The sequence below is a fragment of the Typopeltis vanoorti genome, chromosome 15, assembly GCF_054136105.1.
Source record: "Typopeltis vanoorti isolate ZY-2024b chromosome 15, IOZ_Tvanoo_1.0, whole genome shotgun sequence".
NCBI classification, from domain to species: Eukaryota; Metazoa; Arthropoda; class Arachnida; order Uropygi; family Thelyphonidae; genus Typopeltis; species Typopeltis vanoorti.
In genome coordinates, this window is record NC_143563.1 from 69735782 (window position 1) to 69763393 (window position 27612).

The following is a 27612-nucleotide window of genomic DNA, read 5'->3' on the forward strand; positions in this document are numbered from 1 at the left end:
CATGTTAACTAATATTTAAGGAATTGACAGCGTATACTAGAAATATAAATTAAATAAACTTTAATATATACTTTCCGATATTTCAGCAAACGTCACGTTGCCATCTTCTTGGGAACTTAATACAAAGACACGTGCACACAAGTACTACATAACAGCAAATGAGAACTGAAGCTAGGAAGCTAACGTTTTCCTAAAGTCCTGATGGTGCTCCCTGGCGGGCTATATTGGTGGTTCTTGGCCTTTGGGCTGAAGTTCTTCTGATAAATGTTTCCCAAATTTGGGGCAGTCTCATGCATCCAAATTTGTTGAGGTTTGGCATGTTCCTAAGGGCTGAGGCTGATTCCATGAATAGTCTTTCATACTTGAACTTGCTGCAGTGTATGACTGTGGCTTTCTTCCATCTTATTCTGTGGCGAGTATCCAGAGCATGGTCTGCAAGCCCAGAGTGGCTGTACTGGTGAAATCGGATGTAATCTTTGTGTTCTGAGATTCTGATATTTGCTGTCCTGCCTGTTTGGCCAAAGTAAGACAATTTACAGCTGCAAGGGACCTGGTATACACCAGGTAGGTCTAGGGGAAGTGGTTGGTCTTTAGTGGAGTGGATAAGGGAAGCCACATCGCCAACGATATTCAATTGGATGTAGCCTGTGTTCTCAAAAAAGCAAAACCTCCAAAATCCAACATATCTATTAGTGAATACAAGTCACTACAAGAATTGAAGAGAAACAAAGAAATAGTGATCACCAAAGCGGATAAGGGGAACGCCACTGTGGTACTCAACCTTAATGACTACACAGGTAAGCTCAAGGCTTCGCTATTAGATCGATCCACTTACCTCCCCATTAATTACAATCCCACCAACTCACAAATTAGAAAACTCCATAGGCTCCTTAAGAAGGTTACTTCTTGGCCTGTGGAGGTTACCAACAGACTAAAACCCTATAACTCTAGACCCCCCCCCCGCATATATGGGCACCCAAAAATACATAAAGAAAATGTGCCATTACGTCCCATAGTGGATGGCATTGATTCCCCCACTTACAAACTAGCCAAGCATTTAGCCAAAGTGCTCTCACACTATACTAGCAACACACCATCACACATAAAAAAACTCAGCCCACTTCAAAGCCAGTATAGAAAACCTTACACTGCAACATAATGACATAATGGTCAGTTTTGATGTCTCCTCCCTATTCACGAATGTACCCCTCAAAGAAACTCTAGAGCTAATCCAAGCTAAATTTCCTCCCGATATCTCAGCCCTATTTCAGTTTACAATGAACTCAGACTATTTCGTTTGGCAGGAAATATTCTACAAACAGATAGAGGGGACAGCCATGGGTTCACCACTTTCCCCACCCTTGGCCAACTTCTTTATGGAGACTTTTGAAGAGAAAGCCTTAAACTCAGCCCCACAAAATCCTACCATATGGCTTCGCTACGTTGATGATGTGTTTGCTATTTGGCCACATGGCCCGGATTCACTCCGCTCCTTCCAGACACACTTAAATAACCAACACCCTAGAATCAAGTTCACCCTGGAAAAAGAGGAAACAATAACCTCCCCTTCCTAGACACACTAGTCACCCGACAACCTGATTGAACCTTGGTTTTCTCAGTTTATAGAAAACCCACCCATACAGGCAGATACATTCACCAACAATCCCATCACCCCCCCACCTCACAACAATGTGGAGTTATTAAGACACTATTCAACAGGGCAAAAATAATCTGTTCAAATGATCAAGCCCTAACCACTGAACTAAATCACATCCTTGACACTTTCTCAGTCAATGGCTACACCCCCCTCCCCCCAAAAAAATTCCAGAAAATACTTAACCCAGTTATCCACAACCCACCACCCCCTCCCCTTCACAAAAAAGATTACTCTAAATCCATCACCATTCCCTACATCTGGGGCACCTCGGAAAAAATCAACAAAATCTTAAGAAAACATGACTTAACCACTTGTTACAGACCACATAGAAAATTGGCATCCCTTATCCGCTCCACTAAAGACCAACCACTTCCCCTAGACCTACCTGGTGTATACCAGGTCCCTTGCAGCTGTAAATTGTCTTACTTTGGCCAAACAGGCAGGACAGCAAATATCAGAATCTCAGAACACAAGGATTACATCCGATTTCACCAGTACAGCCACTATGGGCTTGCAGACCACGCTCTGGATACTCGCCACAGAATAAGATGGAAGAAAGCCACAGTCATACACTGCAGCAAGTTCAAGTATGAAAGACTATTCATGGAATCAGCCTCAGCCCTTAGGAACATGCCAAACCTCAACAAATTTGGATGCATGAGACTGCCCCAAATTTGGGAAACATTTATCAGAAGAACTTCAGCCCAAAGGCCAAGAACCACCAATATAGCCCGCCAGGGAGCACCATCAGGACTTTAGGAAAACGTTAGCTTCCTAGCTTCAGTTCTCATTTGCTGTTATGTAGTACTTGTGTGCACGTGTCTTTGTATTAAGTTCCCAAAAAGATGGCAACGTGACGTTTGCCGAAATATCGGAAAGTATATATTAAAGTTTATTTAATTTATATTTCTAGTATACGCTGTCAATTCCTTAAATATTAGTTATCATGTTTAACCAGCATATAAGCCTCTCAACAAGAATAACACTCTAATGCAAAATGAATATTTTAAAATGAACATGATACATTAAAAAATTCATAATAAGATTAATGGTGACAGAATTTTCTAATCATTCAATAAATTTTATGAATATTCACTACTCTTTTTTTACTGTTTTGTCTGGAGCATTTCATAAGTAAAATTCTTATTGCTGATTTTCTTATTAATATATTAATATTTTATAGATGCTATTTCTTATTTTTAAGCATAATTTGCAGCCTGCTTAATGCCTTCATTGCCATATCAGAAATAAACAAAATGATACTAAAGCATTATTATTTATTTCTGGTATAGTTTTTATCAATTTTTTGTAAGAATTATGGATCCAACAACCACATGAAGTTCAAACTCAACTCTAGCAAATAAAATTCAATGAATATAACATCATCACCAAATTCCTGACATGTACTCTCAAGGGGTGTACAGGATATGATAGTACTACATGAAAAATTTACATCATTACTAACTTCCTATCTACAATTTTCCTCCAAATCAGTCTGTTACTTGTCAAGACTCCATCAGATCTTATATTTCTATCATCTAAGGCACTTTGTACCGCATCAATCCACTTATATCTTGGTATTCCTCTGGGTCGTTTTCCTGCCAACCTGGCAGAGAACACTTGTTCTGCTAATCTTTCCTCATTTATTCTGTTTAATTGACCATATCACCTAAGATTAGATCTGCTAACGCATTCCTAGATGCTGACAATGTCAAGTTCTTTCCTAATATCCTCATTTTTAATATGATATTACCATTGATGCCATCTGTTCACGCCTATAATCTTTCTCAGGACTCTCATATCTGCAGTCTCTAGTCTTTGGTCAAGTGTCTTACTTCTGATCCAGCTCTCAGATGCATAAGTTAAAACTGGTTTGAACAGTCTTGTATACAGTTAATTTAGTGTTCCGACTAGTTGCTTTCTTATTCCACACAAATTTATTCAATTGACTTCCTACCATACCAGATTTGTTGATTCTGTTTATTTCCATATTTAATTTTCCATCTTCACTAAAAATCGTGCATAAGTAGCTGAAATGTTTACTTGTTCTATAGGTTTTCCATTCACAATGCAGTTCACATTTTCAATAATTCAGCCTATTTTTGTTGTTGTCTTCTTATTGCTGACCTTCATACCATATCTATCACAACAGTTATTCAATTTAGTCAGGGAATCTTGCAGACCTGTAGCAGATTTATTTAGAAGTATAGCATTGTCTGCATAAAGCAAAGAGCAAACATTAACATCTCTAATTTTGATATCATGTTTAATACCACTTTCCTTCATAATGTGATCCATATAGATAACGAATAACAGAGGGGATAATGTACATCCTTGTCTCACACCAGATTTAACATTAAACCATCTTCCTGTAATTCCTTCAATTCTAACTGCTGACTTACAACTCAAATAAAGACTAAGCATTGCTTGATATAATGCCCCATTGACATCATATAACTGTAGCGTATTGAATAGCTTCTCTCTTGGCACTTTGTCGTATGCCTTTTCCAGATCGACAAAACTTAAATACAGATCTTTGTTATATTCCCATGCTTTCTCAATTAATTGTCGTAAAGTGAAGATCTGATCCTGATAGCCTGTATTTAGCCTAGATCCAGCTTGTTCTTCACCAAGCTTTTCTTCCACAATTCTTCTCAACCGTTTCTCAAGTATACTGGCATAAATCTTGCCCAGAACACTCAGTAGGGAAATACCTCTAATTCTTACATTCAGTTTTATTTCCCTTTTTATATATGGGTACTATTAGAGCTCTACTCCAATCATCACGAATTCATCCCTCTGTACAGGCCTTCTGAACTATGCAGTGCAACAACTGTAAAACTTTTATACCACCATACTTCAGCATTTCTTGTCAAATATCATCTACTACTACTACTGCTGTCTTTCCACATTTCAAGCCTTTGATGGCTTTTTCTACTTCAAGTATGGATAAGTATTCCTGACTGTATACCTGTTCAGTGTTTTTTTACCAATGTGCTATCACTGCTTGTTTCATTTAGCAATTTTTCGAAGTAATTTCTCCATACTTCAAGGATATCTTTTTCTCCTGATTTCATGTCACCTTTATCATCTCTAACTCCTTTTACTGCACTCTTTCCTCCATTTCTGAGCTTCTTCAACAACCTCCAGAATATCTTACCACCTTCTTGATATTTAATTTCTTTGTTCTTGCCAAAGTCCTCCCATGACTTTTGCTTAGCCAGTTTTACACAGTGTTTTGCTTTCTTACATTTGTCTCTGTATTCTCTAAGAGCACAAGCTGACTTACTTGCCAGGAACTTTTGATACGCTTTCTTCTTTTCCTTCACTGCCTCTTTAACTTCCTGTGTCCACCATGGAGTTCTGATTTTTCTATCCTTACAGACAACCCCACCACATGACTCTCTGGCTGAATCAATCAGGGTTTTCTTCAAGGCTTGCAACTGAATCTCCAAGGTTTGGCTCCTGTTCTCAAACTCTTTCATTTTTTCTTTAATAATCTTTGTGTATTTTAGTCTACAGTTCACATCTGAGAGCTGCTCAACTTTTATTCACTTTAAAACTTTCTTACATGTTATTCTTTTCAATATGAAATTCAATTTTATCCTGCTCGATACTAAATAGTGATCACTTCCAATTTCAAATCCTCTGTACACTCTGGTATCCTGCACAAGGGAGAAAACATAACTATCAACACTAACATAGGCAATGAGACTTTTCTTATTCCTTGCCTCTTCTCTCCATGTGAATTTGTGCACACTTTTATGTTGAAACATGGTGTTAGTAATAACCAGTCCATGTCTTGAGCAGAAATCCAACAGGTATTTGCTATTATTATTAGCTTTGCTCTTTTCTCCAAATTTTCCCAAAATATTTTTGTATGTCTCACAATCATTTCCTACTCTGCTATTTAGATCCCCAACAAGGACCAACTTTTCCTTTTTCATTGTGTCAGTTGCTTTTTCTAAAGCATCAAAAAATTCTTCCACTTCTACATTAGTAGAACCTTCTGTGGGACCATAGGCACAAATAAGTCTCATTGTGCAATTCCCCATTCTGATATTTGCCCACATCACTCTGCTTGAGACCGACTGCCATTCAAGAACATTAGCCTTGTATTTTGTGTTGAATACTATGGCTACTCCTTTTCCTTGATTGTCATTTCCTGAATATAACATTTTGTATTTATTGCTCATAAAGATCACACCAGTTTTTGTCTTTTTTGTTTCAGTCACCCCTATTATGTTGATCTGGTATTTATCCAATTCCTCAGTTAGCTCCATTTCTTTGCCATTCACGCTTATGTTGATAGTACCGATCCTTAACTCTGGTGATGTTGAGTTGGGGTGTGTTTTCAGATTTGTTTAAGTAGCTGACTTTTCGCTGTTCACCCTGGTTCCCTGGCGAAAACAACGGGGGCCTTGTTTAACCGGGCGACGACCCAGCCGGCATGAAATTTTGTCATGTTGTACCATCATTTTCTACATTATTTTAAGCTAATAAGAATACAGTTTGGTTGGCTAAATCCCATATTGCCAGCCCATCCTCGTTTGTTCAGTATACAGGCAGATACCTAACAGGGTGCACCACGAGAAGGTGAGGATTGGACATTAAATTAGAAGCCCTGGTCGGTTCTCTGCATTCCTTAAAAGGCTATGTGGAGGTCTCCTCTCAGTTATACAGCTTTGACCCTTAAGCACCCCTATGAATATAACAGATTATTGAAAAGTCCACACCAAATCTCAATAGACACAAAAATATTCTAAATTCCCTATCCACTATAACAAACTATTCCTGTATTTGCGATGAGTTCCCTATAGTGAGAGTCAGCTATGTTAGCATTATTAATAGCTCCAGAGAGTCACAAGTCTCATCATATGAGACACTACATATCACACCTTCCTTGCCTTGAAATATTCACCATTCCACTCCAGCAATGACATTTAATTATTTTTCTACTGCAACTAAAAGTTCATACCACAAGTATTGCTTTCTTTCCAGTATCTAAATTTATCTGCCTTCAAGGAGCATTCCCTTGGGGAATGTCTGAAATCCCTAGAGGGCAGGTCTCTGAGTGGTAGTTAGAGGAATGCCTCTCAGATATAAGTGGTAGAAAGGAAATTCCTGTCAACCAACAGCAGTGTCTAGTCTATAGCAGGCAGCTGCAAACAGCATCTGTTCTCCCATGTTAGAAGTGCTGAACAAACCATTAAGGTTGTTCAGATGAACTGATGTGATGACTATAAAAACAAAACAAAAAAAAAAAAAGTCACTCAGAAGGCCCACATACTTAACTGAGATTGAATCACAAGGCAGCTATCAAAAGAAATAAAATAAGAACAAAAATAGCAAGCAGTATGTTACCAGTAAGAACATGGAATGTCTATACTTTATCAGCTCCTGGAAAGCTAGACTTGTTTTGCAAGAAGATGGAGCAATAATGATGCAACATCCTTGGATAAGTGTAGCTGCATGGGATAGAGCCAGGGAAGATAAAAGGTAAAATAATCATCTTGTCTAAGATTAGTATAAAATATGAAGCAAGGGTGGGAGATTTCTTCTCATAAAAAGGAAGAAGAGCATTATTAGATAACTAACCAATAAAAGAAAAGTTTACAGCAATACCATTTTACTATATTATTTTATTTTAGCAATACCGTGTCTAATCACCCACTTCAGAAAGTAATGAAGAAACAGAAACATTATTCTATAACAACTTAGAAGCAATCTTGGAATCATTACCTAAGAGATATACACTGATCATTGGATGGATAGAAAGGCTTATATGTTGGCAGCTTATGTTTCATTTATTTTAATGGTTTTAATTCACAACACAAGAAAAATAAATATTAATTATTTTCTTATTAAACTTATTTGCTATCATCTTCTAAGCACAAAGAACAGTTTGTCACAGCATGCAACAGCAACAATAAGTTAACAGTGGGATCAGCTTAAAATAAAAATTGTAACAGGCAACACAAGAAAGTCAAGTCTTAATTGGTGCCATCTGTTGTTGGATAAGGAGAGAGTTAACAAGTATTAATTTGATCTTAAAATGACTGTCTTCCAGATTTTTGGTAAATTGATACAGCCATACTTGTTAAGGTTTGGGAAATGCTTTAAAGCCACTGCTAATTCCAAAAACAGTCTCTCTCTCTGACTTATGGTGTAGCACTTCTGTTTTTTTTTTTTTCATTTAATTCTGTGTGAAGAGGTATCCAAGGCATGGTCTTCAAGTTCTGATTTGCCATAACAAGTACTGAATGTATTTTTTATATTTTGTGAGATGGATATCAATGGCTTTTCCTGTTTGTCCATAATATACTAGCCAGGTCACAAGTACAGGGCACTTCATCTGTTCACCTAAGTACTTTTGTACTTAGGTGAACAGATGAGGAATTCCAATTTGATGTGAGACTTAAATGTGGTGAGGAGCTAATATTTATTAAGCACTCCAGATATCTTTTTGGATGTGCCTGAATGTATGGAATGGTAACAGTTTTGCTGTGGTCTCATGTATTAAGTGAAGAAGGGGATTTGAGGGCATTTAGTAATTTTTCTATTTTTTTGGGGGATTATAGGTTAGATACCAATATGATATCCTAAAGTGTAGTGCAGGTAAGTGAGTTCATTGGTAAGAGCATTATCATTGAAACAGATAGCACTCGCTCTGTAAGTTAGTGTTTTTAGGATATATTGTTGAGCTCGATGATGGTGTAATTGTTTGTGCAAATATCTTTCAGTATGTGTGGGTTTCCTATAAACAGAAAAAGATATTGAACCATTAGGAAAGAGATGTGACTAGTGTAACTAGGAAAGACAAGCAGTCATTAGATTTCTGTTCCATTGAAGTGGATTTTAGGATGTTTGCTATTCAGATGAACTAAAAATGTAGCAAACACATCATCAGCATAGCACAGCCAAGCCACTGATGTGAGAGTGGCTGTATTGATGTTCCTAAAGCAATCCGACAATAGATGACATCAGTTAGGACTTTAATTCCTTGTGTTGTCTGTTAACTAATTGTTGTTATTCACATACTGTGACAAACTTTTTTTTTTTTTTTTTTTTTTTTGTGCTCTGAAATTGCTGGGTATAAACACCAGCAAAATATCAGCAAATAAGTTAAATATTAATTATTTTCTTATTATTCTTTTGTTGTGAATTAAAACTTAAAATAAATGAAGCATGATCATTGGAGGAGAACTGGAATGTGAAGAATGGAATAGACAAAAGGAATGAGAAAGAATAATCAGCAAGAATGGATAAAGCAATGAAAGAGGAGAAAGAGATGGTAATGTGCAATACAGAGTTCCAGAAAAAACTACAAAGAAGTAGACAGGGCAATCACTGATGGAAGAACAAAGAACATGCCAAACATAATACTCATGAACAAAGAGGCCACATCAGTCCAGCAGTATCAAATGTTTCAAGGGCACAGATATGGAACTGAACCATAGCTTAATGATTACCAATATCAAGTTAAAACCCAAACAATAAGAAAAAGCAGTTTTAAAGCCAAAAAGATATTGAGGCCATTGAACAAGGAAATCACAGGAAATACATTCCTGTACAAAGGGAAGAATGAAATCCATACATTACAGATTTCATTTCTCCTCGAGCACAGGAAAGTGCTTAAGAAAGAATGAAATTCATAAAAGAAAAAGAACTGGAAGAGAGAAACAAAGTAGTGTATGCATTCAAGCCGATAGTGGAAAATACAGTCTCAAAGACAGAGAAGCCAAAGACGTAATGGATCTCACAAGAGATCTTAAAGCCAATTCAAGAAAAAAGACCATTAAAATTTAGGAGAGATGTTTCTGTGGAAATGGAAGAACAGCATAGAGAAATATGAAGGTGGTTAGAAGGGAGAAATCAAAGTGCTTAGAGGAGAATAAGAAATATCCTGTGAGGTTATCAGTGAACAATTAGAAGGCTGCTCCACAAATCATTGGATAAACCACAAAAAATAAATAAAAATAAAATGAAATAAATATGACTGGAATTATGACAGAGCAGAGATGATCAACTTATGGTTAGTAATGTTATCCATAAATGTTAACTTAAATCACCTGATCAAACTTACAAAAACTTTATTTCCAATAGCATTTTCCAGCTGTAACTGTCGTGTAATATCCTTAATTGCAATACGATCATCAGTGTGTATCAGTCCTGTTGGGGACAAAAAATATATCAGCCTGTATACTGAACATAGATTTGCGGTTCAAAGTGTTTAATCATATTACTTTATTATTAAATTTTGGGATTATTAATATTTAATTGACAGGAAACTAGATGTGAAATGTTAACTGTGTTAAATGTAAACTATGTCATAATATCTGGTACACTGTGGATATACACATCAGAAAATTATAACATACATTTTAGTTAAACTATGGGCTTCTACAACATTTGACCTAGATATTAAAGCCATCAGGAACTGCCATAGTCTAGTCAGAAATAATGTTTCTCTTCGGATGGAAAAGACTCGAGTTCAAACTGCATCAAGGAAATGAAGAAATTCTAGAACAGTTTTTTCAAGTGAAGGTAAGTTAGCCAATCTTATACAGGAATGACAAGGTTTTCACTCTTTCAAACAATAAACTGACCAAAAGAATACACATAATTTAGACACAAAACATAAGACAAACCCCTTATCTTTCTACATCTTAGAAAGAACTACCATGTTAAAGTAAAACTTCAGTTTAATATAAACCAAAATAATCACGATGTTTTGACCTTCACATTAAGGTCATCATCTGGAGTATACACACATACACAAAGAAACAAGCTGCACTACAATCTACATGGTATGCTAAAGTTACTGATCAACTGTTAAAACTATTGGCCTGACCTCTGGTGTAAAAAAAAACCTTATTACATCAAATCTAGAGTCCTATTATTATCTATTAAGTTACAAAATTAAATTAAGCTACAAAAAAGTTACTCATATAAGTATACATATAATCTGTGAATCCACAGATCTGTAGAATATGTGGACTGTTTGGCTAAACGAGAAGTTTATGAAGTGAAATAAAACGTTAACGTATGTGAGAAGTGCCGGGATAGACTAGAACTATCAGGAATGGAAGCAGACGTCGAGACTGTAGCGGAAGAGCTTTGGCGGGAGTTCGTGAAAATGAAAAGTGACTATCTCCTGGAATAGGAATTGGAAGTGCTCAGTACGAAGGTTCTGGAAATTAAAACCGAGTTAAATGTGTTGAATAGAGAAATTAGGCCAATGGAGATTACTTTAGTGCTGAAGTAACTAGAGCAGGATTAAATAAGGGAGAGTGTTCAGTGAATGATGAAGTAATAAATAGTATGGGAGTGATTGGGAGTCAACAGAATAAAAGCACAAGAGGTCTAGAAGAAATGAGATGTGAAAGTAAGGGAGTAAGTAAAAGAGTGTTGAAAGAAAGTAATGAAACTAGGAGAGTCATGCGGAATACCATACAAAATGAAGCCATGAGTGACGCTTGTTTGGATTTGAAAATGAAGTTCTGAGTGGGGCAATATATTGTGATTCTATGATTAAGGGTATGGAGAGCAGTATGCCTGAGGAGTGTTTAGCTGGGGGAACAATAGAGAGGGAGAGTGACTTTGGCAATAAAGACAGGGAATGATGCAGAAAAGATGATAGTTATAGTGGGTACACATGACCTCAGTGGTAGTATTAATCAGGTAGCAAAAAATTTAAGAACACTGTTAGATATCGTGAAGATGAAAGTGTCAAAGGAAGGATAGTGTGTGTGTGCTGCCTCGTTTTGACAATTATGAGTTAAATAGACAAGCGATGATAATGAATAATATTATTAGACACCTCCAGGGAGTCCAAAGACTCATCGAGGAAGGGCACCTGCTCTACAACTCTGTCTCGCCACTCAATCCACAAAATATGATTGGAAGAATGTGCAAAAAAAGAGGTCTCGAATTTGTTGATGTCTGGAGTGTGTTTGAAGGCAAAAGACAGCTGTATGCAAGAGATGAGTTGCATCTGAACATGGAAGGTCATAAGCATTTGAAGAAGTCACTGTTTTCTGAACAAGTTGAAGTAATGGGCAGGGAAACTAAAATTGAAAAGGTTGAGTGTAAGTGGGAGAAAATTATGCAGTGAATGTATATTTGTTGATTTTTTTTGCAGAATAATTTGAAGAATAGAGTGGATAAAAATTGGCATGGGACTAATGAAATTAGTAGCATGTACATCAGTTCTAAAGCTGACACAAGAACTAACTGGAATCTGTGATTTTTGTATACTAATACAAGAAGCATTCGAAATAGGAGGGAAGAATTTTGGCATTAGTCAGTGCAATCTCACCAAAGGTTGTAGGCATTAGTGAAACTTGGCTGTCAGCAGAATATATGGTTACTGGCATTGAATGTGATCAGTACAGTATTTTCAGGGAGGATAGAGAAGAGAGAACAGGGGAAGGAGTACTGTTGATGATAGCTGATGAGTTGCAGCCAAAGAAAGCAGTATAGCAAGAGGATAGACATGTGAATGATAGTTCATTTGAGGTGGTCTGGTGTGAAATAGTGACCAATGCAACCCAAATATACAGTTGGTTGCTGCTATAGTCCAGGGGGTACAGAGAATGATACTAAATTCATCATCAAATTCCTGCCATGTACCCTCAAGGGATGTACAGGATATGATAGTACTACATGAAAAATTTACATCATTACTAACTTCCTATCTACAATTTTCATCCAAATCAGTCTGTTACTTGTCAAGTCTCCAACATTAACAGATCTAATATTTCTATCGTCTAAGGCACTTTGTACTGTATCAATCCATCTATATCTTGGTCTTCCTCTGGATTGTTTTCCTGCCAACTTGGCAGAGAATGCTTGATTTGCAAATTGTTCCTCGCCCATTCTGTTTAAGAGACCATGCCCAAGATTAGCTCTGCTAATGCATTCCTGGATGCTGACAATGTCAAGTTCTTTCCTAATATCCTCATTTTTAATATGATATTGCCATTGATGCCATCTGTTTACGCCTATAATCTTTCTCAGGACTCTCATATCTGCAATCTCTAGTCTTTGGTCAAGTGTTTTACTTCTGATCCAGCTCTCAGATCCACGAGTTAAAACTGGTTTGAACACTGTCATGTATACAGCTAATTTAGTGTTCCGACTAATTTCTCTCTTATTCCATATTCAAATGACTTCCTACCATACCAGCTTTGTTGATTCTGTTGTCTACTTCCATATTTAATTTACCATCTTCACTAAAAATCGTGCATAAGCAGTTGACATTTTCAGTGATTCTGCCTATTTTCATTGTCTTTTTATTGCTGACCTACATACCATATCTATTACAATAGTTATTCAATTTAGTCAGAGAATCTTGCAGACTTGTAGTGGATTTATTTAGAAGTATAACATCATCTGCATAAAGCAAAGAGATGACATTAACATCTCCAATTTTGATATCATGTTACCACTTTCCTTCATAATGTGATCCCTATAGATAATAAATAGCAGAGGGGATAATATACATCCTTGTCTCACACCAGATTTAACGTTAAACCATCTTCCTGTACTTCCTTCAATTCTAACTGCTGACTTACAACTCAAATAAAGACTAAGTATTGCTTGATAAAATGTCACATTGACACCATATAAATGTAGCGTATTGAATAGCTTCTCACTTGCCACCTTGTCATATGCCTTTTTCAAATCGACAAAACTTAAATACAGATCTTTGTTATGTTCCCATACTTTCTCGACTATTTGTCGTAAAGTGAAGATCTGATCCCGACAGCTTCTATTTGGCCTGAATCCAGCTTATTCTTCAAGCTTTTCTTCCACAATTCTCCTCAACCGTTTCTCAGGTATACTTGCATATATCTTACCAGGAACACTCAATAGGGATATACCTCTGTAATTCTCACATTCAGTTTTATTTCCCTTTTTATATATAAGTACTACGAGAGCTCTACTCCAATCATTGGGAATTCGTTCCTCTGTCCAGGCATTCTGAACTATGCAGTGCAGCCACTGTAAGACTTTTATACCACCATACTTCAGCATTTCTGGTTGAATATCATCTAATCCTGCTGCCTTTCCACATTTCAAGCCTTTGATGGCTTTTTCTATTTCAAGTATGGATATGTATTCCTGACTGCATGCCTGGTCAGTTTTTTTTTTTTTTTTATCACTGTGCTGTCTTCACTGCTTGTTTCATTTAGCAAATTTTCAAAGTAATTACTCCATACTTCAAGGATATCTTTTTCTCCTGTTTTCATTTCACCTTTATCTTCTCTAACTCCTTTTACAGCACTCTTTCCTCCATTCCTAAGCTTCTTCAACAACCTCCAGAATATTTTGCCACCTTCTTAATATTTATTTTCTATGTTCTTGCCAAAGTCCTCCCATGACTTTTGTTTAGCTAGTTTTACACTGTTTAGCTTTCTTACATTTGTCTCTGTATTCTCTAAGAGCACAAGCTGACTTATTTACCAGGAACTTTTGATATGCTTTGTTCTTTTCCTTCACTGCCCCTTTAACTTCCTGTGTCCACCATGGAGTTCTAATTTTTCTATCCTTGCAGACAACTTCACCACATGCCTCTCTAGCTGAATCAATCAGGGTTTTCTTCGAAGTTTAAATTCATTAATGCAATAAATTAAAGCAAATTAATGCAACGAGTGCAGGGTTAGCCATTATTATGGAGGATTTTAATTATGGTGATATCAATTGGAAGGAGGAAATATCATGGTAAAAAGGAAATGGAATTCATACACCTTCTAAGAGATAATTACTTGAAACAGCACATAACTGAAGGAACTAGTGTCCCTTCAATAGTGTGAGAGTGTATACATATATACGGAACTACAGGTTAAGTAATTATAACAAGCTTCGGAGAGAGTTTACAGCTGTCCCATGACAGAACATATTGCAGGGGAAAGATGTTAGCAGAATGGGATAAAATCAGCTGGTATCTGAGGAAGGCAATATCAGAATGTATTCCCATGGTCAGGAAGACAAACAAGATAGGCGTTAGATGGACGAGTTGTAGTATCAGGCTTGATCTGCAAAAAAAGAAAACGTTATGAAGAATTTACAAGGAGAAAGGCAATCCGTACAAGGCGCAAGCTAGGAAGGCTACCAGCATAGTAAGAAAAGCTAAATCAGATTATGAGAAGATCTTAGCCAAAGAGATCAAGGGTAATCCCAAAGAGTTCTTATGTGGCAAGTAAAAGGAAGAATGACTTTCGAAGAATAACCTTAGTGGGTGCTGATGGTATTGAAGTGACCAATTCAGATGTAATAGTAACTCTACTAAGTGATCACTTTCAAAAGTCTAGCATCCAAGTGAGGATATTTCTGTACCTGCAGCAATAACTAATGTGAGAATTGAAGTTAATAAATCAGAGATACTTAGTATATTGCAGAATTTAAATGCAAACACTGCTGTAGTGTTTAGATGAAATATCAACTCAGGTGTTGCGTGAATGTGCAAAGGAATTGTCAATGTGTCTTCTTGGCTATTTTACTTAACTCAAGTTTGAACTCTGGTATGGTCCCTAGGGAGTGGAAGGAAGGCAAAATGGTTCCTTTGCATAAAGGTGGCTATAAGACTGCAGTAGTTAATTACAGACCAATCACCATCTCGGGAGTGGTGGTAAAAATATTGGAAAAGTTGGTTAAAGACAGAATTCAAGAATGGGTGGATCAGAATATGATATTCCATAGGGGCCAACATGGTTTTGTTAAAGGGCTAGCAATTTATTAACTTTTTATAATAGAATGACATCTGAGGTAGACAAAAGACATGACTACACAGTGGTACTTCTGGATTTTGCCAAGGCTTTTGACAGGATACCCAATGAAATACTGTTGCGCAAATTTTGAGCAGATGGGATGGATACTAAACTGGTGATATAGATAAGAGAATGGCTCATGGAGAAATACCATAAAGTAGTGTATGGAGGAGCAGAGTCCAGGATGAAGCAGATGACCAGTGGTTGCCTCGGGACTGTGCTTGGGCCGTTATTGTTTAATTTGTACATAAATGATATAGGAAATGGCTTGAAGGAAGATATTCAGTTGTTTGATGATGATGCCAAGTTGGGTAGTACAATAAAAAATCAAGCTGATCTTGAGAGTTTGCAGGATGATTTAAATAAGTTGGCAAAATGGGCAAAAGGTAATGGATGTCAGTTCAATGTGGAAAAGTGTCAAGTTATGCATTTTGGGATTAAAAGACTGCCAGCTGTGTACCACATTGATGGAACAGTACTCCAAGAGATTGATATGGATAGGGACTTGGGGGTGTTGGTGGACAGGAAGATAAAGTTCAGAGGACGCATTGCTAAGGTGTCCAAGATTGCACATAGGATTACTTGGTTATTGAAGAACACACTAACATCCAGAGATAAAGAGGTTATTATTCCCCTTTATAAGGTGTTGATACTTCCACATTTGGATTACTGTGCTCAAGTCTGGTCACCTGGATTCCTTGGAGATGAGGTGGTTGTGGAGAGGGTTCAGAAGAGAGTGACTAAATTGGTCTGTGATATAAAATTGCTCCCTACATTGATAAACTGAGAGCTTGTGGATTGCAGAGGTTGGTTGATAAGAAGGTGGTTAAGAAGGGTGTGAGAACGAGGTTTTTCGCCTGTAGGGTGGTGAATGAGTGGAATGCATTGCCTGACTCAGTTGTAAGTTCTTCGTCTGTAAATGAATTCAAGAAGAGATACGATAGATACTGTTTTGATACTTTGGGTCTCCCGCGATGAGTCTACTGACTCCATGGAGATACCCGTAATAATAATAAGAATAATAATAAATTAAAGAAAACAAGTATGGATGGTGGCCAATAAAAGCTGAAAAATTGCTTTGGGTCTTAAAGTCAGGGTTTGCTGGAAAACTACTTGAAGAACTAAATGGGCTGAATGTATGCCATCCAAATTTTTGGGATTTTTATGCCACCATTATTGTTAAGATTGGGGCATTTAAGCAAAATTTCACAGGCTTCTTTAAAACTGCTTTACCAAAATTGTTAAATTTAATTTGTGTCGTTTCTGTTCTTCTTTATGAATAGGGATTTACATCCAGTTTCCCCAATATAAAGTAAATTACAGTTGCAATAGATATAATAAACTCCAGGGTGAGCCAATGGGTGGGAGGAGGGGAGGAAGAGGATCCTTCGAGGAATTGAATATGTTTTTTTAATTTATAGGTGGTTTTAAAGTGACATTAAGGTTATAATAGTGTAGGATTCTATTAATTTTCTCTGATAACCCTTTAATATATTGGATCTTTCTCTCGGATCTCCTCATGCCTGAGGACTCCTGATCTTCCTGATGATGCTTTGCCATTTCTTTCTCTCTTGTGCTTCTCTTATTGCTTGTTCTAGTTTAAGTTCAGTGATTCTTTATATTTGGTCCATCCAGCTACTGGGGGGGGGTTCCTCTTTTTCATTTCCCACACGGTTTACCTTGGATGATTACTTTTTCTAGGCAGTTGCCTTCCCTTCTACATGTGTCCAAAATATTGTAGTATTCTCTTTTCGCTTATATTTATCAGTCTTGTGTGGATATTCAGTTCTTCTAGAATACTTTTGTTTGTTCTGTTTTCTGTCCAAGACACTCTTAACAATCTTCTCCAGCACCAGAGCTCGAACGCCCCAATTCTTCTGTCATCTTTTGTCATAGTCCAAGACTCAGAAGCATAGAGAAAGATTGAAAAAAACTAAGGTTTCTACAAGCTTAATTTTTGTATGTTTGGAGATGCGCCTGTCTTTCCAGATCTTGGCTAAATCAGTCATTGCTTTTTTAGCTAGTGCTATTCTTCTTATCTCTTTTTTACATCCATCTTTTTTTGTAATCATCACTCCAAGGTAGTTGAAATGGTCGACAATTTCAATTCCTTCTACATCTATCTCTTCAGTGTTGTTTAAAATCATTATTTTCATTTTATCTTGATTTATTCTTAAACCATGGCTTAGGCTTTCCCATTCTAATTGATTCAGGATGGATTTTAATTCCTGTTCGTTTGTTGCTATTATCACTGCATCATCTGCATATCGCAGATTAGTGATTGTTCGGCCACCTAATTTAATGCCTCCATTTCACAATGTATTGGATAGCTATGGTTTTGTAAAATTGTGGTGGTGGGGTCTCTAATCTAATCCTGTCGTTACTGTGCCATTGTAAAATTATGTGTTTTCTTATATATCCTTAACCTTTGATTTTACTGTGCCTTTTGTAATGGGGGGGGGGGTATTTTTTTTTCCGTTACTTAATCTTACACGTTCCTCTTTTTATACTGTAGATTCCTACCTTCTGAATTCTATACTCCTTCTACCTGAGAGCAATGGAAAAATTTATTTAGATTTCATGACTGCACCATCCATGCCTCAATATGGTGCAAGAAGTATAGTACTTCCAGTAGGTTATTAAATCTTCCACAACAAAATTCTCTTAATCGTGCCCAAGTTAATTGTTTGCTTTGCAGTCCTGGCCCTTTTCTCATTTACTATTTATATCAGTGTTTCCTGCTTAGGTTCGTTTTTTATTTAATATCAATGCATTGCAACTAGAATAAGATCAGGCAAAAACTTCGTTTACAACATGGGATTTAATGGTCATCAAACAGGCATATAATATACACTATAAAACAGAGGGTGATCCTCTGTAATTCAAAAAAAAAGAAACTCTAAAGACAAACTTGCATATATCTCTACTTCAAATTAATACAAGGCACACATTATGTTACTTATCTAGCTCATAGAGTTATCGTTTATAAACTTCTTAATACTTGCATATATCTCTCTTTAATTAATACAAGGCACACATTATGTTATCTATCTTATCTGGCTTAGAGAATTATCATTTAACAAACTTCTTAATACCTGCACATACCTCTCTTCAATTAATACAATGCACACATCGTGTTACCTATCTCGCTTAGAGAATTATCATTTTAACAAACTTCTTAGTACCTGCACATCTCTCTCTTCAATAATACAATGCACACATCATGTTACCTATCTCGCTTAAAGAATCATCACTTAACCAACTTCTTAATATCTGCAAATCTCTCTCTTTTATCTATATAAGGCATACATTATGTTATCTATCTGGCTCAAAGAAATTCTCACTTAACAAACAACTTAATACTTGAACAATCGGCATTAAGGATATGTTATGAATAGTATAACATATTATAAACTTAAACTTTCATATAAGATTACATACAGGCATTAATTTAAAATTCATAACCCAAAATTAGTTCCTAGGAAATTAGCTATACTCTTTCTTAGATGCAACCATCAAAGCTATATTCATTCTTACATGTAATCTTCAAATTCTACAACCTATCCTTATAGCGTCACAGAGTTTACATAAAACAATATTCTAACTCACTTGGGCTGTCTTCTGTTGGGTTGCACTCTCAGATCCTGTTGGCTGCAACTTCCTATGTTTCCTTTTCCTTCATCTCGAGTTTTCGATCTCTCCTCCTTCAGATCCTTCGAATACCGGTCGTTCGTCAGGTTGGCTTGCAGGATGTGGGTTACGATTCTTCAGCGTGATAATACACCAGCGAAAGGTCGCAAATTGTCAGGGCCTTCACGGACTTAGATAAGCGGAATGGCTCATAGACAAGTTCGGCTACACCTCAGCTGATTCGTCCCCTGGTCATCTACGCTTCTGGACTGAGCGACAGCTCGCAGCATGGCTTCCTTCCCTGATACATCAGGACATCGCCCTCAGGCTTTCTCTCCCCTCATATGATCGTTTCTTCTCTGTGCCAAAAAAAAAAAAAAAACTCCTGTGTCTCTGGGAAGTCCCATCTTATATTTCATCAGTTTCGAGACCCTGGGTTCAGTTTTCTAAACCCCATGCACTCCTTGCATGCACTTACGCGAACCCCTTACACTGTCATATGATTCATGGTTTCTGGAACCTTCGACAAGCCCTTTCTTCTCAGTCTTCGTGTTTTAATCTCATTAAGTCAGTCAATGGAACATCCGTTTGAATTTTGCCACCCCCTTTTTGTATTGACCTTGAGGTCACTTAGGGTTGAACTCGTAAACAAACTTTCAAACGCCGTTCCGACTGTAGAGCATTTTCCTTAGCCTTGAAAGTTTTGCATCTTTTGTTCAAAGAGATGCAAAACTGTACATATGTTATACACAATACAAAATGTTAAAAGAAAGGACTATTTACAGGTGTTCTGGGTTCTGCCCAACTGTAAAAACTCTATGCATTTGTTATACAAAAATTTATTCTTGTTGCATCGAATTTTTAGTTCTGCTGTAATCTATATTATTTTTTGATGAAGTTTTATGAAGAACTTTATTAATAGTATTTTTGCTATAGTCATTATTTATAAATTTATTGCTAATAATTTGTAATTCTTATTTAATAGCGTGTTCATTAGAGAAAAAAGTGTTATAGATCTGTTTTTGAGGGTGTTGACTCCAAGTTTTTGCAAAGGGTGGTGATATGAGTTAGCATGCATATGTTGGCTGGTATGTGTAGACCTGCGGTTAACAGTGAAAGATAGACTGCCTGAGGGAACACATGTAACCAGTGTATCCAGGAAAGGAAGCGAGTTCTGAATTTCAATTTCAATAGTAAATTGTATGCACTCATGTTGTTTGTTCAGGTGACTGTGTTTAACGTTTGGCAACCAATGTGGCCAGATAACGAAAACATCGTCAATGTATCTAAGCCAAACTGTTGGTTTTAAAGTAACGGAATCTAGAGCACATTGTTCAAAAACTTCCATATAAAGGTTAGCAATTGGGAGGGATAGTGGTGAGTTCATGGCCACACCTTTTTGTAGGTAAAAATTATTTTGCCATACGAAGGAAATGGAACATAGTATGTGGGCAAAGAGAGCCATAATGTCAGGCAGAAATTTGTTCTGTAAGAGAAGAATTGTGTTAATGATTGGGACATTTGTGAAAGTAGAAACATCAAAACTTACTAAAAAATCATCTTTGCCAAGTGTTATGTTTTTAATTTTGTTTATATAGGGGAGGATGACCCACCAACTTCTTGAGTGCTGATGCAAATTTCTTGGCTAGGTGAAAATTAGGGCTGTCTATACCCTCAATTATCAGCCGAAGCAGAACATTATGTTTGTGTACCTTGGGAACACCATATATTTTGGGAGAACAGGCGTAATGAGGTATTAGTTTTTTAACAGTGTCCGACGGCCAAGTAGTGACAGACTTAAGTAATTTCACAGTTTTTTTCTTAATTCTGTTAGTTGGATTATAGTTCACAAGTTAATAGGTACTGTTATCAGAGACAAGTTGATTCATCTGATAAATGTAAGTTGATCTGTCAAGGATGACCATGGCATTGCCTTTGTCTGATTTTGTTACAATTATATCTTGATTAGCTTTTAATGACTTGACTGCTGCTAGTTCTGTTTTTGTAAGACTGCTACTTATGGTTTTCTTTTTATTCAAAACATTGTCAGTTTCTAAATGAATTTTATCAGCTATATTATTTGGAAGAGACTTAATGCATTGTTCTTTACATCATACAAAAACCTGACATAAACAGAAATTTAAAGACGCCTGTGAAATTTTGATTAACTGCCCTAATCTTATGGTGGCATAAAAATCCCAAATATTTGGATGGCATACATTCAGCCCACTTAGTCCTTCAAGTTTTCCAGCAAACCCTGACTTAAAGACTAAGTAATTTTTCAGCTTTTATTGGCCACCATCCATACTTGTTTGTTTTAATTTATATGTATACTTATATGAATAACTTTTGTGTGAACATGTTGCTCTCTAGCTTAATTTAAATTTGCAACCTAATAGATAATAATAACAGGACTCTAGCTTTGATGTAATAAGTTTTTTTTTTTTTTTTTTTTTAACACCAGAGGTCAGGCCTTGTTTCTTTGTATATATGTGTATACTATAGATAATGACCTTAATGTGAAGGTTGAAACATCAAGTGATTATTTTCGTTTATATTAAACTGAAGTTTTACTCTAACAGTAGTTGTTTCCATAATTTCTAAGATGTATTCTGATCACCGTGTAAGCATGAAGGAAAGGATCCTTATCTTTCTAAATTAAGGTTTTTGTTAACCAATAATATCTGGCAGGTCACTATGAAATTCATATATACCCTCAAAAGGTATACATGATGCTATGATGGTACTGCACGATTAAGTTTACATTATTACTAATCTATCAACACTTTTCCTCCATATTAGTCAGCCACTTTTCCTCCATATTAGTCAGCCACTTATCAGTACTCCAATCAGATCTTATATTTCTGTCTTGCCAGTTTTCAATTCATGCATTCAGGTTTCTTCGGCTATAAAAACAAAATATACAGACTGAGGGTGCTCTCCCCTGCTTTAGCTAATTATTATTTAAAATATTTGGATGATTCCTTGTTCACTTCCACTATGAATCAATTATGAATGAATACCACCATTTTGGGTATGTTATGCAGATATCTTTACTAACCTGTCCATCTTCTGAAGATGCTCTACCTCTAATTCTAGTAAAAATCAACTGATATCCTCATATGAAATTCTTCCATGGAAAAAGATGGAAAGATAGAGCAGCAGAGGAGAATGCTTTCTTGGCATTCTCCTCTGCTGCTCTGACATCCTCACAAGTTTGGCATACCTGTAAAACCTACCTACACAGGCTGATATATGCAACAAGACTCAGCACGTGTGACCACCTCAAAAAATTGACATTATCCAAACTACAGCATATTTTATCTGCTCTGAACTTGATAACCTATAACAGAAACTGGACACCATCAAAATAATTATGCAGCAGAGTAGTTTCAACCCAAAGAACGTCCAGATCATATATCTTGGAACAGATTATATATCTTTGATATATAATCTATTCCAAGGAACTCCAACTCTGTTCCCAACATTACACCATCTCAGAACCAATATCAACAATTCTTAAAAACATATGACCTCGTAGCCACCCTGTCAAACTATCCTTCCTGTTATTTTCCACTACTATCCCTCCAAGGAGTATACCAAGCTTCTTATGATTGCTGGCTCTCATATTTTGAACAAACAGGGTTTTTCTGTTGAGGAAAGACCACTCCAACATCTGTCAAAGAAATCTCCCATAAGTCTGGTTTTGCTCAGCATGAAACTGAATCCTCAGGGCAAAGAACTCTCTTACATCATGCCATTTTTTTATTTGAGCACTTGTAAAAAGTACTGAATTGCTATAACATTAACTGAACTTAATTTGAATGAATATTTCCTTATCCTTATTAACTATATTCTTATCACAACTATAAATAAGGAATAAGGATATTAAATATATCCTTTATTAACTGTAAATAATTTCTCCCTCTCCAATTCATATCAATTGTAATATACTATCTATAAGAGCAGATGATATCTCACTTCTTAAATTGATTGTCATTCTACCTTTTAAATTATCAGCTACACTGAAGATGTATTTATTTGTGTGTGTGTGTGTGTGTGTGTGTACACACACACACACACACACACACTAAATACTTGTATATACATTATTAATAAACTTTGTGAAGATGTGTTTCAAAGTTTGTTTTTAAATTACAGTACTGACTTTTGCTATGAAGACAACAAAATAAGTCACATTTACTGTTTTTTTGTTTACACTTCCAATGGTTGGATGAAACATAACCACTTCCGACTATTCTAGCCTAAAGTCCTTTCAGTCATTATACTGTTATCAAATTCCTTATTACTATTATTAACAGCAGACCTCCATGGAATCAAAAGACTCATCACAGGAGGCAAACACCGTTACACACAAAGCCTATCAAACCATGCTTTAAACTCATTCAATGTATCTATATTCACCACAATGTCAGGCAATACATTCCACTCGTCAACCACTCTCCATGAAAAGAACCTGCTCCTTATATGTATCCTCAAGAGGTATATATAGGACTATCTACAAAATGAGACTGAGAAAGTCCCATCAACTTTTCTCATTTGTGTCATTTTTACATGTGAATTTCTGCACATCTTTATGTCAGCTACCTTCTCTAATGACTGAAAATATTCTTCCACTTCTTCCTTAGTAAAATTCTCTGTGGGACCATAGGAACAAATAACTTATTGTCCAATTTTCCATTTTGATGTTTGCCAATATCACTCTACTTGATATCCATTCAAAATTATCTTTATGCTAATGTTGAATATTATATAATGTATATATATTGTAGTAGTAGTTATTGCTTTCTTTCCCTAGATATTACTGCTTAAATACATCTTATATTTGTTATCCAGAAGAATCTCACTTGTTTTTATTGTTTCAGTAACACCAAATTACTATAGCATTTTGTTGATGGTACTTCTCTACTTCTTGCTCCAGTTTGGCTTCTTTTCCATTGATACTTCTTATGCTGACGATGCCTATCTTGAATTCTGCTGATGTTAAGTTTGAGACTGTTCCAGTAGCCAACTTTTCACTATTCACCTTGGTTCCTTGATAAAAAAATATAGGGGAACATTGTTTAACCAGGTAACACACCAGAAGACACATTTCATCTTGTTGTAGTATCAGTCTTTTGGTTTAAGCCAGTAGTACAGAATACAATTTGACTGGCCATATCCCAAACTACCAGCTCATTCTAGTTTGTTCAGTATTAATGTATGAATACTTATTCATTAATCAGTATTAATGATACTAACAGGACACATCACGAAAAGAAGAAGACTGGACATTAGGTCAGAAGTAATGAGCAGTTCTCTGATTCCTTAAAAATCTATTTGTAGGCCTTTTCCTATTTGCCTAGCATAGACCCTTAAGCAATCCCCAAGTTATTTTTATTTTTAGGAGTTAATATAGTAGATAAAGCTAAATCAATACATAATGGGCTAGGATTAAATTGTATAAACAGTGTGTGTGTGTGTGTGTGTGTGTAAGGTATCCTTTTTCACATGCCTATTTCTGCAACACTAAATGATATACACTATACATTGTACTAAAGACTGAGGAAAAGTTTGGTCAATTCTCAGTTTTCATTTTGTCATACAAAATCCTGAAGAGCATGAACATTATGTGAAAGTGTTTTCTTAAATCAAACTATTTCATGCATGTAAATCAGGAAAACATTAATCCTTAACAAAACTCTATTGTTACCTATCAGTTTATATAAGTTGAAGGAAATATTACAATTTTGTAACACTTTAAAATTACAAAAATTAACTAACAGTATAATTACCATTAACTGTATTGTTATTAATACATAAAATAAGTAAAAAAATTTTAAAGCATGGTGCTTTTATATATTTACCATTTAGTTCAACTATCAATACATTTTCTTTGATTTCTGTTACTTCAAATAATTCTTCCTTAACACTTTCTAAAAGCTAAAAGATAAATAAAAGGAGAAAGTGCATTTAAAATTTGTATTTCTAAAAAGAAAAAGAGCAATTAATATCCAGTATATTAACCACATGGAGACTGATGAACAAAGTAAAAATTCATTATTTAAGATATCTACTCGTTTCATATGCATTATAGTACAGTCCTCAGGAGAGTGAAATAAAATTACTTGCTATTACAGTAATGAAATTTGTAACAAGAAAGTTAATGATATCGGCAATATAGAACATTTCAAACAGATGAATAATGCTGTCCATGTTAGATTCATGAATGCATTATGATAACTGGTGTTATAATGCATACAATGGCCAAGAGCCTATATTCCGGGTTTCTGATGAAACAAAAACAGACCTGATGTATAATTCGGTTTTTTTTACTGCATTAAGGTTTCTTAACATTCCTGATAATTTCTTCAATGTCCTGATAAAAATATTATGCTCAATATAGGCTATTTTTCTACAATACCTTCCTGCAGTGACAATATAATTGATAAAGTTAAAAAGCAAAGGTTCCAGTGCTGATTCCTGTGGAACTCCACTTGTGACCGTCCTTTTCCTTAATACTGCTCTCACCATACACAATTCTCTGATATCTATCAGATAGCCAATTTCAAATCCAATTCACTAACCTGTTATCTAATCTCATGTGTTGTAACACTGCCTTACTGACTTCCAAAGTACCTAACCTAGTATTTGAAATACATTATCCTCATGCACTTCTAAACCTTCATTCCTTTCAGAAATAAAACCTGCTTTTCCAGGATGAAATGTCCCAATAAAGTGATCATTTGGTCACTCAACCCCTATTTCCATATATAATAATTTCTCCTCCTCCTCCTACTGGCAACGTAACAAAAGAATTTCTTAGTATTTTCCTTCGACTGCAGTGCTAATCCCTTCTTGTATTCCATTTTTGTTTTCCTTATAATATTAGTCACTTTCCTGGCCTGAGTCTCATATTTCTCATGCAACCGCTCTCCACTTCTCTCTTTTTATACCTTTTCCATAACTTCTTTTTCATCTGCAATTCCTGTTTGATTTCATTAGTCATCCACTTCACACCAAATTTCATTATCCTTTTCACTTGGGAGATACAATTTGCCATTGCTGTTAGTATTTCTTCACTAACACCTATGCACTGCTGCTGATATCTCTCTCTCTCTTGCAATTCTTCTATCCACAAACTGCTGCTGATTTCTAAGCTTATTATTATAATTACCTACCTTATAATTCTACATAAATTCCTTTCTTCTTGATACTTCTGCATGTCTATTAAGCCTACAGTCGACTGCATAGTGATCCTCACCAATGGGGGAGAGAGTAAGAGACATCTCAAATACAATAACATTCTCTGGGACAATTCAATTTCGAATCCAATTCACTAACCTGTTATCTAATCTCATGTGTTGCAACACTGCCTTACTGACTTCCAGAGTACCTAGTATTTGAAACACATTATCCTCATGCACTTCTAAACCTTCATTCCTTTTCATCCATTTACTACTGTATGTTTTCTCCATCCACTTTATACTGCTATATTTAAAAACCTTCCATAATGATCATTCACCAAACTGATTTGCCTTAACAATTTCTGCTCATCACCCTCTGTATTCCCTGACATATAGCAACGATCCCATTAAATATCCTGTCCTGCCTGTCTCCACCTCACACTTTCAAAACTATTAGTGTTGTTTCCTTCCAAATTCTTCACTCTGAGAGGCCTTGACATAAATAACATCCCACCACCCCATTTGTCCTTCCAATCATGCAAAGATATGCTATACTCCCCCCCCCAACACACACTTCTATTTCTGTCAGAACATCATCTTTTGTAAACCATGCTTCACTGATTCCAATAATCTTTGGATAGGCTGATGCTATCAATGACACCAACTCACTTCCTTTATTGCTGATACTCCTAGCATTTGTATAGAGAAACAACAATACATCATTACCATTTCTATACCTACTATTATTCCCACCAGACTCAATTTGACCTTGCAATATACCATACATTCTCCCATCACTCATGTGGACTATCCCCACAAGAGGTTGCCGCCTACCATCCACTTGAGTTTCCCTGACTTAACACTTTCACTTACCCTGAAAATAATCTCTCCAGATGCCTATTCTAAGCAATACACTCACTATCTTTCCTCTGATATTTCTAATGCAAGGTTCATAACATTAGTCTCTCTCTCTCTTGCCACTAGATTTCTGCTTCCTCTTGGATCATTTGTACCAATCATCACTATTATCTTTTCCACATTCTCACCCCTCCCTTTATTCCACAAACATACTATTGTTCTGCTAGGCAATCACACTCTGACATTCCATTCTGTACACTATTGTGTACCCTGTCTCTCAGGATTTATACAATACCTATTTGGTGAGATGGTGCACAGAGGCATCTTCATGTATACGTAGGCTCTGTGTAAACTGATGAACTGAGTATTCTGTATGAAAACTCCCAGGAACATATCTAAAAATTATCTGTTATTTTCTAATTCAAAAAAGGACTTTATACAAGGATAAATGGTGTTAAGATAATTGGTAAATCTTGCAAATACATAGTCATGCTGTTGAAATGGG

The 27612-nt window shown here is 36.0% G+C and overlaps 1 protein-coding gene across 1 annotated transcript in view; it reads right to left on the bottom strand.

Annotated features, from left to right (window-relative positions):
• Orc4 (origin recognition complex subunit 4) overlaps positions 1–27612 on the bottom strand; it is a 150865-nt gene that overhangs the window by 84527 nt on the left and 38726 nt on the right. Inside the window, exons 3-4 of the mRNA XM_090405112.1 lie at positions 24930–25005; positions 9744–9829 (exon numbers count right to left, since the gene is read on the bottom strand). Of these exons, the coding sequence (XP_090261238.1) occupies positions 9744–9829; positions 24930–25005 (162 nt within the window). The remainder of the gene's footprint in view (positions 1–9743; positions 9830–24929; positions 25006–27612) is intronic.